Source organism: Pagrus pagrus (genome assembly GCF_965226575.1).
Source record: "Pagrus pagrus genome assembly, chromosome: 19".
Classification (NCBI taxonomy): Eukaryota; Metazoa; Chordata; class Actinopteri; order Spariformes; family Sparidae; genus Pagrus; species Pagrus pagrus.
The window spans coordinates 13346694-13359453 of NC_140203.1; the positions used below are offsets into that span (position 1 = coordinate 13346694).

Here is a 12760-nt window from a genome sequence, read left to right on the forward strand (position 1 = left end):
ATCACTCAAAATCATAGTTAATCAGGAACAACTCAGTAGTCAAGACAGTAGTCGGTGTTTCGACTCACACATATTTATGAACTAATCATTACCTAATGATTCATTAATATACTCTTGTATCTTCCAGTCTGTTCTCTAGTAATCTAAATCATATTATATCTGGTGCAATTCCTGTTTGTTTTCTGTGCAATCCGATTTCTCTGTGCCATTTTATTTATTATGAGGTGCTTTTTTTAGTATATTTCTACACACTGTGTGTGTCTTATGATTATGGGTGCAATTATCACGTACAATTGTCCTTCTTGATCAAATGTGAAAGGTATATATAGAGTGTATAGATTCTTTATTAGTAGTAGTATTTTACTTTATATTTCTATTATTCTATTTTGTCTTGCTTTTGTCTTGTTTTCAGTGTTTTTTGTTATCGCTCATTCACTGCTGTAAGCTGCTGTAACAAGTGAATTTCCGCAGAAAGGGGAATAGTAGTCTTAGCTTATTATATCTTGTCTTGATCATTATCTACCGTGTTCTGCATGCTTGTGAAAACTTGTTTCTTAAAGGACCCGCCCTGCTTTTATAACCCGTATTGAACAGTGGCGTACGACTCCCAGATTGTACTGTAGTCATACATCATATGACTATGGATGAACAGTGTGTCTCATCAACATTGGAATGAAAACACTCATAATAAATGTCATAAAAATATCATAAGACACTGGAAAATAGGCTTTAATTGTGTAGAAACAAGTGAGTGGCTGAGACAGAGACAACGATCATCCTATTACAAGACACTGTACCGCCACAATGATTATGAAGCTGTTGTTTTAAAGTAAAAAAGTTACATAACGTAGCTTTAAAATGAGGTGGGTCCACCTGTGGAGCTGGCAATTTTGAGGTAAACCTGCGTTAATAAATACAAATAACTAAAATGATTCAAACTTTCTGTGCATTTTTCATCTCTCGTGTGACATGTGACACTACTTGTGCACCTCTCTCTCTCTCTCTGCACTCCACCTTCGCTCCTTTGACTGCAGACTGGCCCCTTAAGCAGGTCACAGTCAAATGTTCGCAGCCTGCATCAATAAAAGAGGTGTGCGTGAATAATTCAGACTGCAGCCTGTTGTTCCTAACTGTGTGTCGTCATCAGGACGGTAGTTGCGGAAGTGGCCTGCGCTGTTTGCAGAGGATGAGACCTGCCTGGTGACGACGCGGTGGTACGGGAGGTGTGAGCTCGGTGTCCGTCGGGTAGAAATGGACGATCCTGAGACGTGATCAGCTGGTATACGTCTCACGTCCAACAGTCTGTGTTGCACACGTTTCTGGTCCGTGTCCGGGGTCCCGTTGAGACCGGGACTGGGCTGAGAGGAGCTGTCAGGAGGTATGGGTGCACTACAGTCTCTACCTGGTCATCCAGAATACGCGGATCTGGCGGAGAAGACCGGCTGTGAGTAGTCGTCTATTATTGTTTGCGTTGACGTGAAACCCTTGTGGTTTTTTACAGATCATCTGTCAGACATGTAGGAGGTGTGACAAACATGAGCTCACTACACCGGAAATATGATCTTAAACCCAAGTGTCTTTTTAATCCAGTCTTATCTTAAAGGGGAAATTATTGAAACGTCATGTCTGACGTGTTCCAAGCAAATGGATGAGTGATATTTCTCTTCAGTGTATATTTACACATGTCCAGCGTCTTTCTATTGGTGCAGCAGTGATGATGAATAATTTACAATGCAAGTTAACGGTAACTTAACCCAGTTGACAGATGGGGTGCAGTTAATAATAGATCAGATTGAAAGCTTTGACTAAACAAGACAACTCTAACAGATGCATGCTCCTTTTTTGTGCCATAATAGCCTCTTATTAACGGGTGATAGTTGCAGGGTGAGACAACAACAAGTGGTTTACATAAAATATGAATATCCAAATCTGCCGCCTCGGGAAAAAAAAAGCCTCGAGGAAAACCTGCGAGACCTGATTCTCAGCAAACATGATCAAATCCTGTCATGATCCCCATCTACTTCAGTTGTTTAGGAGAACGCTGCAGCGCTGTTTTGCTGTGAAGCTCCAGAAATGTTTTGTGGATATGAAACTTTCCCTCAGCAGGGTTGTGAGAAGATAATGACTGCACTTTCATTTTTTGGGTGAACTTATCCTTTAAGTCCATTTGTACATGCACAAGAATTAACTTTAGTCCACTTTTCTGTTTTCAGTTTCATTTGAACAGATCAGAGTCCTGCATAAAAGATTCAAGCAGCTGAGCCACGATGAGCAAACTCTGCAGTAAGTTAGATTTCTGTGATTTTTTTCGTAGAGATAGGTGTAATGTGACTTTATTTTTCCCGTGCCACATTCAGGTTTCCGTTCTGCTACTACAGAGCTCCAAGGTGCAACTGTTTTGGTTGCACATGCCCACAAATCTGTCAAGTGCAACATTTTGAGTGGTCGCACCTGTAATGTGTAGGAGAGATACATGAAGCTAACCAGCTAGCCCTTTGCTAGGCTAACTGAGCTACTAAGAGTAGCTACAGTTAACATTCAACTGGAGGAGCAGGAAGAAAAAACAAATGTTTGACTGGAAGGGGACTTACAAACAAAGATCACAAAAGACGTTAGCTCTAACAGCTTTCTTTGAAAAGCTGGAAACCTGCTGAACAGGCTTTATGTTGGCACATACGGCCGGCAACTTGCAATTATGTGTTACTGTGACACTGAGTGCCACTCCTTGAAATCCCTCTTTTCACCCATCAGGAGAGATCACTTCAACAAGATCCCAGATCTATCATGCAATCCCATCCGCTCGCAGATCATAGAGGCCTTCTTTGACAAAAGGTACAGTCATGGCAGTTTAAAAGTTTTTGAACAAAATGAAGTGGAATATAATGTGAGAACTTCCTTTTTTTTTCCTGAAGAAACTTCCATCAGAATGGCGAGGGGACGGTTCAGGAGATTGGCTTCGAGGAGTTCTTGGTGGTCATGTCCCATTTCAGGCCTCCGTCGCTGCACATGACAGATGACCAGCGTGAGAGTGTCAGGAAGGAGAAGCTGAGATGTGTGTTTTAAGCAAATCACATGATCACATGCTCGACATAATCTGCGCCTGACACATGGCTGTTAGTTAAACTGGTGATCTGTGTTTTTCTCTGCAGTTTTATTCAACATGCACGACACAGACAACGATGGGACGATAACCCTGGAGGAATACAGACATGTAAGCTTCAGTCAGTGGACAAAACATGCAGTTTTAAAGCTTTGTGATGAATTTAAGTTGTCATATAACCAGTGAAGATTACAACAATCTCCCCTCACAGTCTGCATAAATCACCATGAGATTATCATGTGGGTTCGACTGCTATCTGTGTCTGTTTTTATCAACGCAGTTTGATCATTTTCCGCTGAGTTTTGAAGGTGATTGAAGACACAGGTTCTCTGACATCCTATTTATACCCGGTATTAAAATGGGTTCTGTAATCTGTTTATTATCCACTTATCCGAATGATAAACAATTTGATCTTGCCTTTGCGTTAACATCTGGTAATTTTAAATGAGTTCTCGTTATCCTCATTTAGATCAGATCGCTGTCCTCCAGAGCAAAACCCGTGTTAGAGTAATCCATAAAAAAATTCACAATTTTGTGAGTTGTTGAGTTAGGGGAAACTTTATGGACATTATGAAAAGCTGTCTACGACAAATCCTTCATTATTTGTCCCTTCTTTTGAATTCGGCATATGTAATACATTGAGTATTTCCAGCAGTGGAGTGTAGGCTACTCTGTAACTACATAAATTATACGCCTTGTGTAGATTACCTGCCCTCATGAGTGTAATGCTCACCTTTGCACACACATTTCTTACTGTATTTCATTCATTCATTCTATGTTCAACCAGGGGAAATGCATTTCTTTAGCGATGGATAGGAACGCCACTGCTAACATTAGAGAGAAGCTAGTTTTCAGTGTTGTAGCGTTATCCTCGCTAAAATTACGTCAATAATACATGGCGACAAAGAAGTGAGGAGGTTGGCTTGCGCACTCACACAGAGATGTGCATTTTGTCTTATCCAGATAACGTGTCCGAATACAGATAGCACTTTAATACCAGGTGTAAATGAGGTCTAAGAGTCAGCTGCCTCCTGGCAACACACTTAATTGGGAGACAGAGATCAGGGATTGAGTTTTGAAGTCATCGTAGTAAATTTTCATTTTAGTCTGTTGTTTTCACATCTATGCAGGTGGTGGAGGAGCTGTTGTCTCACAGCGGGGCACTGGGGAGGGATACAGCCAAAAGCATTGCTGATGCAGCCATGTTGGAGGTGGCCAGTATTTCAATGGGTCACATGGTATGTAAGATGTAGTATGTCAACATAACATCACATTACGCTGTTTGTGTGCAAAACGTCAGTAACTTCCCTTTTTCACGCACAGGAACCGGACGAATTCTACGAGGGGATCACATTTGAGCATTTCCTCAAGGTTGGTACACTGAACACACACAATAATATACTGTATATGTTTTCCTAAATCAATTTCTTATTTAATTGCCATACATTGGAAGCGTATTCAAATATGTGACTATAATTCACATGGATCGTATTGAATAAAACAGGATTTTCGAGGACTATATCAGCAATATACATTTTAAATCATGTAAAACTCTTTTCTTTAGTTGCTGAGCACCTTTGAAATTGAATCAAGAATGAACATTCGCTTTTTGAATATGGACACAACGACCTTATGTAAGTGAGGCTGGGACAATAAACTGCACAGCGACTCTGGAAAAACCCCTGAGGACGCATAATCGTGGTTTCACTTTAACTAACAATCTCTTGTTTTCTACACCGGTGTGGCGCTTGCATCGAATATATGCCTTACTTATGTTTGATTAACTATGCAAATACAAAGAAAATATGTATACTGCGGCTGTTAAGGTGTAGTTTATTTGATTGTGAGCAATAATATGAAATAAGCAGTCAGATAACAATCAGCCTGTTAGTAGCTCAACAAAGCAATAATCAATTATCCATGTCCGGGGTGGCAGACAGTATGACTGTGCATGCAAATACGGATGCTTGAAGAAACTAACTTAAGACAATATTAATGCCATAAATCAATAACTGTCAATAATCAGGGACATAAAGTTTGTCTTTAAATAAATCTAGATGTGTCTTACACTAGTAACGCAGTAGTTTTCGAATGCCTTTTATTCATGTTACAAATACAACACTTGGTGCATGCTCTGCACACTGTGTTTGCACAATAAAAGAAACAGATCTGCCTTTTAGTTCATGATGTGTGCTTATGATAAAAAGGAAATGGGAGTGCTGTCATGCGAGATTAAATGCTCAAAGGCGGCGTCTTATTACTCCTTATCTAGGAAGAGGAGGAGACAGAAGTCATGCAATTATTTTAGTCAGATCCGTGTTATCTCTGTTCTGTTCCGCCTTATAAGGTCATAACACATATATATTGTTGTTAGTCAAGGAGATTTTTAAAACGTTCAGTTAATGTTAATCACCATGTAGATGATACAAGACTTTTTCTCCTATAGAGAGTGAGTAGAAACCTTTGTTGTCCGTGCGCTCTGTGGTATGTAACCTTGTTTATTTATTTATATATTTATAACTTCTCTTTAACAACACAGAGAAGTCACGACACAAGTTTTGTTGGGGGTTATAGAAACTAATTTTCAGTGCACGCTGTTTTATGAACTGCTCAATTATGGCGTGAGTCTTATAGCCTTCAGTGCATCGTGTAAATCTAGAAACTGTCATGTCAAAAGTTTTACGTCTAACTACAGTTACAATCACAGACCCTCTGCATTCCAACATATTGTGCCACAAAACATCTGCAGCCCCGTCGTTGCAGAAGTTTTAATAACATTGAGTCAGAAGTTAAGAGAGAAATAATTTTTTGGTGGGAAAGTACACAAAGTGGGAAAACTAGCCATGTAAAAATAAATGCAAGTGGATTATAAATAGGAAGTCAGAAGCGAGCTTTTCGAGTGTTTACACTGTAAATGATGTGCAATGACCACAACATCCTCAGTTTGATTCTGGCTGACCTGTGTTGTCATCCTGTCATTCTCACCATGTTTCCTGCCAGCTCATTCTACTGTCATTAACAACCAAAAGGCTAAAATAGCTTGTTTCCTGTTTATCATGTCCCTAGCTTTTTGAAATTGTTTTATTTCCTGTAAATGCCAGGTGATAGACTGTTTAAAATGTCCAAAGATACCCATCAGCACTATCTCTGATGCACTTTGACTTCATGTATTCAATAATAGGTATATACTGCCCTCCGCAGGTCAAACCTTGTAAAGCATGTAAAATGATAATCCTGTGTAATTTCTATAGCAGGTAGTTCAGATCATGAGACATGTGTGATGTTGTGCGTTTCATGGTTGAATGATCAGATTTGTCACTTTTACAGTTTGTGTCATTGTATCATTTCAAGGCTGTTACTTTGTAAAGCTTTCCATGTTTTGCAATAAAATATGACATATGCAATGGTGGGTCTGATTTGTTATTATCAGTAGTTGTGTTCGCTGATAGACAATTATATTGCGTGTTGATTTGGCCCTCTTTCTTTAGTTATGAGGAGAATTGTTACTCCAAATGTGCCACACGTGCCCTCATATAACAGCAGGTTAACGAGTGTTTCCCATGTATAAAAATCACGACAACTATTTGAATGTAAATTTGTATTATTAATTTATGTTTCAATTCTTTCATTCCTGTGAAAGAAAGGGTAAGAGCTGCTAGTTTGTTCGGGCTCATACGGTTAGCAGCCAGGTTAGGGTCAGGGTGAATGTCAGCGGTTAGGCTGCTAACGGGGTCATCCCTATGTTCCCACATTTCTAGGACATTTTAAAAATTAGGTCTTGTGTTCCTACATTTCCCTTCGATTTAAGCCCTATCCAACCACAAGATTTCTTGAAAGCACTTTATAGTAAATGAATGAATGAGGGTTTAGGGTTAGGGTTACAGCTGCAATCTTAGAAATGTGGGAACATACTGTAGGGCTGTGGGAACATAGGCATGCTCCCAGTCAGACTATTGAATGAGCTTTTTGCTGTCATCTTTCACACTTTGGTTTTTGGCCAAATACCTAAAAAAACACAACCACACCCCCGTCAGGTTCCGTTGTACTCCGCGTTTAATGCTAGTTAGCACATGATAGCATGCTAACATGCTGAACTAAGATGGTAAACATGAACATTGCTAACTATTGGCATGTTAGCTTTGTCCCTTTTACCATATGAGCATGCTGTTAGCTGAAGTGCTTGCGCACAGAGCTGGTAGGATAATTTTTGATTTTTGACCTATTGTCCTGTTTTTATTCACCTTTAAATGACAATGTGGGAACAATGTGCTGCTTTACAACCATTAGCTTATTCGTCCTTCGCCCTACCAGCACCCAACAGAGAACTGCTTTTTTTTATTTTTTTTACTTATTGACCTTGAACAGAAGTTTGACAAAATATATTCAGTGTATTGCAGTTGTGCAGTAGATTGACAACAGGTCAGTCAGTGGTTACAGCAACTACAACAGGCTCTGCCCACTTTTGTTGGGGATTTGCAGGTTCTTCACTGTGTTGGTGTTGAAATTCTACAAGTTTTCCTCCAACTGGCCATAAAAATCATTAAAGTCCAGTGTTTTACAGCGATGACTTGTGTCCACGGTGTCTGCGTTATCTCTGTGAGGTCTTGTAAAGCATGAAGTGGGTAGTTCACACCCATCATGTTTTATATCGTATGATGTGCCACATAAATAAAGATTCTTCGTCTTCTTCTTCTGTTCTTCTTCTGAAGAAGAATGACTGTTGCCCTGAGGTACCCTCTGTCTTAGTGCTTTAAATAAAGCAGAGTTATAACAGGGAACTTGATTCATGACCTAGAGTGAATCCCCCATCTACTTCCAGTTCCCCGAAAGCTTGTGATCAGAATAAAGTTTAGATAAGCATTACTTCATTCAAAACAACAATATTTTGTTTCTATGTTATATCTGTGTATAAAGCCATGACTGTTATTCATGACCATGACTGTTATTCATCTATTTTTAAAAAAAGGGGGTTTTCTGCAGATTTAACGTCTCCCATCTTTCACACACTTGCATCCTCATCTATATGAGGATGCAAGTGTGCAATCACACACATACAGTTATCTGACCCACACACACCCACACCTTGTGACTGGCCAGACAGCCCGCCAGTTTCATGAAATCTTTCCTATCTGATGCAGCCTTGTGTTGAACACATGCGTCATTCTGAGCTGATATCACACAGTCAGCGTCTCAGCAGCTTCCTGATTTTTCTTTTAACCTCTCTCGATGGACTGAATCTGTGCAGAACACAGCACATGATGCTTCAGGCTGGAATGACACTATTTTTTTCTGTTGTTTTACACTTTAAGGAAATAAAAATCTTTGTCGTTAGTGCAGAAACAGATATATTGTTACTCAAACTGAGTCCAGATAATAAGAGGAAACATGCACTGCAGGACTTTTTTGAGTCTTTTTTCCAGACACTCCCATGTTGCTGAAATTGGAAACCGCACAAAAAAAGAAAGGTCATAAAGACGTTCAGCTGCAAAATATCTTTTAATAATTCTGTATACAGCAAATAACATTACATCAGCAAAAGAGAACCTTACATAACATATCTGACAAATTAAATATAAGTAATATAAGTTGCATCAATACCTTCACACTCTTGATCTTTTAACAGCACTCCTCTCATCAGAAACATACAAGAAAATAAATATTAAATACCATAAATAGGCTTCATTACACTGATGTACCAGCCACCCTCATACTCACTTATCTTTTTAAGTCTTTATCAACCCACTGAGTTTCAGTGCTGTTTAAAGCAGACTGTCTAAGGCCAGCCTTAGGTCATCCTCACAAGAAGAGTGTGTTTATTTGTATCCTTCTCCTGCACACTTTATTTTTTAGAGTCCTCAGTTCTCTGGAAACATTTGCCAAGAGCTCCTTGTAGGTCTTCAGCACCACACAGCCATAGACCTTCTGCTGGAAGACGTTCTGAGGTGGAGGTAGTGTAGTTGGCCCCCCTGCCGGCTCCGGCACCGGCAGGTTTGGGAAGAGGCTCTGATAAAAGCTGTTTATGAGAGTGGCCAGGCTCTTGCTGCGAGTGCTTACGGTGGTGAGCTCGGCCAGCAGTGGGCTTGTGGGCGACTGTAAGTCTGTCTGCTGCTCGTACACCCGTTTGAAATGCGGGAAGAAGGCTTGGAGATGGATGGAGATGCTGGCTAGCCTCTCTGAGGGCTCCAGGCCGGAGATGTTGGGGTCGGGGACGTCGGCGACTGTCACCTTGCAGAAGAGCTCTGCCATTTCTCCTTGAGAGGCTTTCTGTTGAAGGAAAAGAAAGAATAAAATATAATCAGGCCACACATCTTAAAAGGAAAAATCAATGAACATCAATATAGGGCTTGGGGTTATGGCCTTAAAGGGTGACTACACCAATACAGGTCTTGGGGAGCACTACTGCATATTGCCTCAAGTGATGTCACTCAGTGGTAAAGTTGCACTGTGGGTAATGTAGGCACCATGTTTTGAAAAGTGGTCCACAAATGATCAGAATCGATACAGCAGAACTAGAGATATCGACTCTTATTCTGCGCATTCTTCTTCCTTTTCAAAATCTGGTGCCTACATTACCCACAATGCAACTCAGCCACTGAGTGACATCAGTGGAGGCAATTTATCAGATTACATGCAGCTTCCTCTGGACCCACAAAAGACTTGATACTACTTTTTTCACATATGCAGTAGTACTCCCTCCCCGAGACCAGTAAACACACTTTACCATGTAAAATTGGTGGAGTTGCCCTTTAAAATAATATTGCTATTTTTGAGGCTATATTGCAATTTACATCTCTATTTTGAAATATCGACATTTTTTGACCTAATACCTTGATATCAATGTTGAGACAATAGTGTGGAGATGCCTATCTGTACTTTCACAAAACATTTACACAATGAGATTCATGACAAGTTATCATCAGTAATGTGGATATAGTGACTAAGCAGGTAAAGGTAAAGGTAAAAATGGCATTACTTTAATGCAGCCTTTAAAAACCAGGAAAAGACAACACCTATACCACAACATAACAATATCCACAATTTAAGATGATACATATACTTGTGTCATGATAACGATATAAAATCGATATATTGCCCAGCCCTACACGAAAAGTTGGCTTATTATGTTTAAAGGTGGAGTAGTGGATTCAACACGGAATAATAAGATGCAGCAGTTTGGTGTCTGCACTCACATATGTTTTGATTAGGTCGACAGATTCCTTCTGTACGAGTCTGGTCAGCTTCAAAGTCTGCTGCAGAGAATTCCCACAATCCTGGTTTCTGCTTGCTGCCACAGTTCTCGTTGAATCAACAGCCATAACCAGCAGGAGAGAGAGTAATGCTGAGGGAGAAAGGAACTGGTCAGTAAAGGTTATCCTACATCCCAGCCGCGAGGGGAACTTCTAACTTACGAAGCCACAAGTGGAAGGCAGGAGGGCTAAAAATAGATACTAAACATTCAGCAGAAAACAACACTAGAAGTCGAGACATATTATAAAATCATATGCTAGATGCCAACAAACATTGGCAGTTAGAGACTGGCCAGATTCTCCAAACAGTTTAAAAACTATCCTACTTCATTAATTCAGACAAAAAAAATACACTGTGATCAAGCAGCAAACTGAATCTGAAACTTCAGTCAGTTTCAGGCAGCTGAAGGCGGCAATAAAGCATCAAAAATAACCACAGCCGCATGCACAATAGAGAAGCAAGAAAAGGTGCAATTGTGTTCAACAGTTTCTACACTTTAACAAAGAAGGAGATGTAGAAAGAAACTTACCTGCTGCTGCTTCCATCAACTGTTGAAAATGCATACTCTTTACATGACCATTCATTCTCTTCTCGGTATCACAGGCAAATTGCGAGAACTCGTCATAATCACACTGCTTTCAAACTTTTTTAAAAGACAGAAACCACACATTTGTCATAGGAGGAAATGACGTGCACCTTGTGAGGCAACCAAATTTCCCAGAATTTCCTCCTTTTTTTTTCAGATGTGCATTTTTTTTCTCCTTTCTAAGTGGGCAGTGTCCCTACATGTCTGTTCACAGAGCAGACATGTAGGGACGTTTTTCTAATTATTATCACATGTATGACCATAAGTGTTTTTAATAGCACTTTCCTTTTATGTATGCTTGGATAATATGTAATAATATACAAATGTACACAATTCTGATGTATTTAAAACTCTTGAGGGTTGTTTGAGCTGAATTTAGATGCAAAGGGTCAGACATGTGAAAATGATTGAAGGACTGAGGTCAACCTGGCCTTTGACACAGATCACTGACTTTTTTACCGCCACCTAGAGAGCATCGAAGAGAAGGTGACAACTCAGTGGTTGTGAAAAAGTAAAAGTGTGCTCACCACAGTGCACATGGTTGCACAGTGGTAATGTTTCTTATGCACTTTCTAAATAGTGAGAGCAAGTGTACCTTGAGTAACATGTAAAGTTCCTTAAATTCAAGAGAAAGCACGGCATATTGTAACTGTCTACAACCAAAAAGAGGTTTTGTGGTTCTGCCAATGGTTCTAGCGCCCTGAATATGGCTTGGATAACTCAGCACCAAAACCCCATATGCCACAGTGGTTAACTTACCCTGATTTTATCGGCAAAGAGAAGGTAAGAGAAAAATGCAAGTAAAATTCTTACTGACTGCAATGTACTGTAGTTTCAACCAGACAAGTTAAGACAAGAGTATTTGAGAAATGAGTAGTTAAGAACATTTAATTAACTGTGCACTTTGAAGCCTTTGGGACCACCTTTCTAGTTTCAGACAGTGTTCTGGGGACCTTATTTTCCTCTGAGAACAGCTTGTTCATTCAGTTAGGGAAACAATAGATATTTCTAAGTTTGTATTATTAACTCATTAACATTGTAAACATTAAAATTCTGAGTTTGAATTTCTTCTCCAAAACTACACAGTGCCCCTTTAAGTTTAACTAAGGTACTTGTACTTAACATGAGTTTTATGCTACTTTCTACTTTGAATCCATTCAATTAAAGAGCAAAATACTGGCCTTTTTACTCCACTGCATTTATCGGGCAGCTTTAGTCACTAGTTACTTTAGAGCAGATTAGGACTTATCATGATATTAGATACCATAAATCGTCATACAGTAAATTTAGCTCCCCTGACCTGTATATAAAATGAGTAAAATTAGCTCTTCCTCAGCTAGCTGCTATATTCAAATGCTGCTTGCATGCTAATGCTTCAGCAATCAATAATAATAATACAATACATTGTCATATTTATGTGTAATGCATACTTTTATAGCTTTTATGCTAGCTATCGTCAGCATTGTTGACTAACGCTTGCAAGCTAATGTTAGTAACATTAGCTAGTGTTTAGCAATGTTAGCTTATGCACAAGCTGGCAACAGCGGTGTTGTAGTATGAATGCAATGGAAGGGGGGAGATTGAATGACACATTTAGTGGCTGAATGTGATCAATAACACCTTCATGTACATTTTGCTGATAATACTCAGTGTTGTAAAAAGTACCGAAAAGTCATATTTTAATAGAAGTAAAGTAGAGTCTTTAAGTATCTGATATTGAATGTACTTACTGTAAGTATCAAAAACACATTTCTGGCAATAAATGCAAAAAAAGAACAGGTAAAAGTTTTATGACAATGTCTTTTAATCCAATTGATGATAAATAG

General features: G+C 39.4%; 2 protein-coding genes across 2 annotated transcripts; one reads left to right on the forward strand and one right to left on the reverse strand.

Moving 5' to 3' along the window:
• The first annotated feature begins 1127 nt into the window (after nt 1–1127).
• Nucleotides 1128–6484, forward strand: tescb (tescalcin b). Its single transcript, XM_084383149.1, has 8 exons — nt 1128–1444; nt 2214–2283; nt 2752–2832; nt 2913–3052; nt 3150–3211; nt 4231–4338; nt 4424–4471; nt 4665–6484. Exons 1-8 carry the CDS (start codon nt 1381–1383, stop codon nt 4740–4742), a joined length of 651 nt encoding a protein of 216 aa, XP_084239275.1. The 5' UTR covers nt 1128–1380; the 3' UTR covers nt 4743–6484.
• A 2166-nt stretch (nt 6485–8650) lies between these two features.
• Nucleotides 8651–10925, reverse strand: m17 (IL-6 subfamily cytokine M17). Its single transcript, XM_084382658.1, has 3 exons — nt 10878–10925; nt 10291–10439; nt 8651–9364 (listed from the first exon to the last, which is right to left on the reverse strand). Exons 1-3 carry the CDS (start codon nt 10909–10911, stop codon nt 8897–8899), a joined length of 651 nt encoding a protein of 216 aa, XP_084238784.1. The 5' UTR covers nt 10912–10925; the 3' UTR covers nt 8651–8896.
• Between the last annotated feature and the right edge of the window lie 1835 nt (nt 10926–12760).